This window comes from Toxorhynchites rutilus, chromosome 3 (assembly GCF_029784135.1).
Source record: "Toxorhynchites rutilus septentrionalis strain SRP chromosome 3, ASM2978413v1, whole genome shotgun sequence".
In the NCBI taxonomy this organism is placed as follows: Eukaryota; Metazoa; Arthropoda; class Insecta; order Diptera; family Culicidae; genus Toxorhynchites; species Toxorhynchites rutilus.
In genome coordinates, this window is record NC_073746.1 from 171,178,919 (window position 1) to 171,184,276 (window position 5,358).

At 41.2% G+C, this 5,358-nt stretch overlaps 1 protein-coding gene across 1 annotated transcript; it reads left to right on the top strand.

Annotated features, from left to right (window-relative positions):
* The first annotated feature begins 2,912 nt into the window (after positions 1–2,912).
* On the top strand, positions 2,913–3,848 carry LOC129773661 (probable cyclin-dependent serine/threonine-protein kinase DDB_G0292550). The gene has a single exon (XM_055777304.1). The coding sequence runs from the start codon at positions 2,913–2,915 to the stop codon at positions 3,846–3,848; it is 936 nt and encodes a 311-aa protein (XP_055633279.1).
* Positions 3,849–5,358: the final 1,510 nt, after the last annotated feature.

Genomic DNA, 5,358 nt, shown 5'->3' on the forward strand with positions numbered 1-5,358 from the left:
GGGCACCCCACCATGTTCCGGTAATTGTTTGGAGAAAATTGATTCTTTGCTGGCATTTCTGTTTCAGATACGCAATGTGTCTTCCCCAGGTACATTTAGAATCAAAATATACACCCATGTATTTGAAAAACTTATAGTGCATGATCGTTTTGCCGGATAGGTGAAGCTGGAATTGGGCGGGTTCGTGCTTCCTAGAAAAAACGACCATTTCAGTTTTCTCCGTAGAGAATTCGCAACCCAGCTTAAGGGCCCACGTGAAGAGATTGTTCAGAGTATCTTGCAACGACTTTTGCAGAAAGACGGGATTAGTACCCGTGACTCCATCGTCTGCAAGTTGTTTTTTTTTCTTTATTATAGTGACTTTCAACACATTTCGGCTAGTTCGTCACTTTTTCTTCCATTTTTGGAAGAATGTTGGAAGTGAGAATTGAACTCGTGATCTCTGCGTGAGAGGTATGGATGTTACCACTAAGCCAGATCGCCTCCCCTGTCTGCAAGTTGTCTCAGCGTGCAGTCTCTAGTCAGACAATCATCCATATCATTGACGTAAAAACTGTACAAGAGGGGGCTTAGGCAGGAGCCCCCTCTTGTACAGTTTAAGGAGTTTGGTTTAAGATGATTTGTCGAAATTATTCTGGGAAATCTATATTTCCTTGGAAGAGATCGAATACAAGCAGAGATTTTGCTGTATTGGTCGCTTTTTGGCGAAGTAGATCTTCAGGTCCTGTTCCACCAAGCGTCGTCGAATGGTGCGATTGGAAAGGACCAATTCCAACCTTTTTTTAATAGTCGTTCGTGGGTTTTTCTCTATTTCCCGAAAGATTAGCGTGTCCAATCTTGCATCAGTCTTTCGTTTCGGTCCTCTTCCCGGTGTAATATGATCACGCTTAAACCCAACTCATCAATATTCAAGACCTCTAAGGCAATAAACCACCCCCGAGGGCGCTGGGCGATATAAACACAAAATGTGATACGATACCCGAGCCAGCAATCTGGCCCAAGGGTTCGTTTACTATTTATGATTGTATAACTCGACGCGCACCAACGGCAGCGGCGAGTTTGTCTTCCTTCCGCCCCGCTGCGAGTTTAGCTAGCAGCAGAAATTTAACCAAACATGTGGCGCGCATCCGGCACACATGTTTCAGCACTTTCTTTTCCTATTTACTTTGACCCACAAAGAAGTGCTTTCTCTCTCTCTCCGAAGAACGCGTCTGACCAAGGCCATCACAGCCCACTCTAACTGCTGGTGCGATGCTCCGCCCAGCATAATTTGTAAATATTCTGTGTAGAGTTTAAGCCTATTTTTGTAAACTAGTATTTAAGCCCCGAGAGTCTTTTCTTTGGACACAGATGCCAGTTGACAGTATACAGTAGAGAGGCGACGCTTGTACGAATAGCGTTTGTGTTTATTAATTTACCAAATCCGAAAGTCGACGCCACTGAATGGCGTAAGATCCTTCTTCTCGTTTACATGGCGACCGTGACACCGAGTCACTTCGGAACTAGTGAAAAAGTGCAAATGGCCCGCGTGATGGCAAAGTGGCAAATGGCCAGTTATCGCTATCGTTACAGAAACCAATAGCCGCGCTCCACGATCAGTTAACCAAGTTCTACGATCAGTGAACCGATTCCTAAAATGCGGACCTTGGACCCGACTGGTTATTACTGAAAAATTCTCTACAAAAAAAAAAAAAAGAAGTTAAACGAACTTTTGAACCGTCCCGGGTGCAGTGTGAGTGCGGGTAATTTGAATAAAGAAAAATTCGGTGAAAATCGCCAAGAAGGCGAAGAAATTGAACCCCACGAAAAACCGTTAGTGTAAAGTGGTTGTAACCACGTTGAAGTGAAGGACGAATGACCAGTGTACGAGCATAAAACATAAGTGGAACCACAATCGTACAGCGGACAGTGAAGTAGTGGAACAGAATAAATAGCAGTTACAAGCCAAGCAGTATTTCAAAAAAAAAATGAACATCGATTTGGATCCAACTGGACACCCCTGAGATCTGACGGACGCAGAGGCACCCACGCCCCCCCCCACCCCCGAGAAGAGGACACTTGCGGAGAAAACGTGGCGTAAGTCAGACTCGAGTTAGTCTAATCCTTTTATATACGGATATCATGTAATAAATTTATAGTCGAGGCACAAAATATTTTTTATCGTAATACCCACGCGGCAGTAGGAATAGGTAGTAGGAATTAGAAAAAAAAAGCAATTACAATACCCACAAAATTGGTTTTACATATGTACCGTTGAAAATGGGGTTATTTAATACCAAACCCGTTAGTAACACGGGCGACGCTCAAATCCAAATTTTAAATCACCTAGAGAACCACAGTGTAATGCACGAAGCTCAAGGAGCGATTATCTGCGTCACACTTGCCCTCATATCCATACTACTAATTTCGAAAATATACAAAGCATATAAGGCATGCATGAATGCACATGCTATGCAAGCGGCAAAAGCTCACGCAGCCGTAGTCGACACCGTCTAAAAGAATTCGAAAATTTTAAAACATGCGTTCGAACGCAGCCTCAGCATAATAAATTCTTTACCGATAACCATTTTTCCTTGTCTCCTTGAATGGACGAAGTAACAAAGCTCATCCAATTGAATATACAAAAACTAAAACATATACACCTGACTATACAACAGGAACTGGTCAGAAAACTAAGGAAAAGTACCTTAGCCAAACGCCTCACGGAAGCGGAAGCGCTTGTGAAACAGATTAAAAAATTGTCGTCTACGTTACTAGACACAACCCACGGCTCAGAAATCATAAAAATAACCGAAAAGGCGGACCAACTTTTGAACGCAATTAAGGCGTCAATCGAAAAGGGTAGACCAAGAACACTCAAGGAAATTGCGCTAGCCGTCCTATTTTGCCTCAGGTTACAAAGAAAACCGAAAATGGCTAGCATACTCGAAATAATCAAGACTACATCGTCTATAGTTCCGCAATTCGACGGAAACATAGACAAACTGAAAGCCTTCGCTGACGCTTTAAACTTGGTGAAAACATTTGAAACACCGGAAAACAAAGCAACCATAATTAACGTCATACTAACCAAACTAGAGGGACGGGCGAGAAATGCATTCACTGAAACACCGACATCGGTGAGCGAGATAAGCAAAATTTTAAAAGCTAAAATAACGACCAGCCCACCGGAACAAGTTCTAGCTAAAATGGCTAACTTGAAACAAAACGGTGGAATCGAACAATTTTGCCTGGATTTAGAAAAATTGGTGTTCAGTTTGGAAACAGCGTACACCGCTAAAGAAATTCCGCCCCAAGTTGCCAAATCTATGGCAAACAAAGAAGGCGTCAAACATTTAGCCGGAGGGTTAAAAAACGAAAAAACCTCGCTCATCATAAGAGCAGGGAATTTCAATTCATACTCCGACGCGATGACTAAAGCGTTGGAGGAAAACTTAAATAATGCGAGCGCATCAGTATTTGCATACTCGCAAACCAACAGAAACGCCAACCGTTTCAACAACAACGTTGACACACATTATAATAATTACAGGCGCAGGCCAAACGACTTCCATAACCGCGGTAGAAACCAAAACAATTTCAACCGCAACAATTTCAACCAAAATAATTTCCAAAACCAACCGCGTAATAACTATAACCGTTTTGGCCAGCAAAACCAAGTTCGAGACCAATTCTCAAACATAAACCCACAGCGAAATAACAACAACAACAATAGGCGGAATACAAATTTTAACCGCCCTCAGCAATACATCCGCCTAACGGGAAACGAGTCACAACCGACGGATGCCCTCCAGTCCGAACCGGCATTGACATTGGAGGAAAACAAACATTACGGAGACCAACATTAAATATTTTTAAATGCGACGTGAATTGTTCAATGTTCGTTACACTATACTTACAAATGTCAAGCAAACCATGTATATTAATAATTGATACAGGCGCTGACATCTCAATAGTAAAAGAAGAAAAAATTAACGGAAAACAATTAATACACCCCGGAAATAGATGCATTATTAATGGAGTTACGGAGGGAAAGACCGAATCCATAGCGAGCACAAATACAAATATCATTTTTGACGATATCCAAATTCCACACCAATTTCAAATCGTCAACAACAAGTTTCCTATAATTGCAGATGGCATTTTAGGCAGAGATTTCCTCACCAAATATGAATGTAACCTATGCCTCAAAACATGGCTAATGACCTTCAACTATGAAAACACCAAAATTGAAATTCCGATTCAAGATAGCTGGGAAAACAATTACATTATTCCCCCTAGATGCCAAATTATAAAACACTTCCCGTCACTCAACCTAAACGATGATGCCCTTGTGATCGCACAAGAAATCAAACCAGGCATTTTTTGCGCAAACACAATAATAAACCCAAACTCACAATTCATTACAATAATTAACACAAATACCACACCAACATCAATCCCAAAAACCTTCGCCCCCACCACTATCCCCCTTAAAGAATACACCATAAATCACATTACAACGGAATTAGGAGAAAACCCAAAAGGTAGACACGAGAAACTGATTAAGGAACTCAATTTGAATCATACACCCCAACATGCCCAGGAGAAATTAACAGAATTATGCACTAAATACAACGACATTTTTGCACTAGAAGACGACATATTGACAACCAACAACTTCTACAAGCAAACCATTCACCTTCAAGACAAGACACCCGTTTACATAAAGAATTATCGAACCCCGGAAGCACAAATTTCAGAAATAAATAACCAAATCAGCCACATGCTAAATAACAAAATAATCCAAAATTCCACCTCACCATACAATTCTCCCATCCTCTTAGTCCCAAAGAAATCAAATACTCAAGATAAAAAATGGCGATTAGTGGTTGACTTTCGACAACTAAATAAAAAGATAACCCCAGATAAATTCCCCCTACCAAGAATCGACGAAATCCTCGATCATTTGGGCAGAGCCAAATATTTTACAACCCTAGACTTAATGTCAGGTTTCCACCAAATCGAACTTGACGAAAAATCAAAAAAATACACAGCATTTTCGACCTCTAACGGTCACTACGAATTCAATAGGTTACCATTCGGTCTAAATATATCACCAAATAGCTTTCAGAGAATGATGTCCATAGCACTTAGCGGACTCCCACCTGAATGTGCATTCCTTTACATCGACGACATCATCGTCGTCGGCTGCTCAATAAACCATCACCTTATTAACTTGGAAAACGTTTTCAAACAATTACAAAACTACAACTTAAAATTAAATCCCAAAAAATGCTCCTTCTTCAGACCAGACGTAACATACCTAGGTCACAACATTTCAGCGGCAGGTATACAGCCCGACCAATCAAAGTTTTC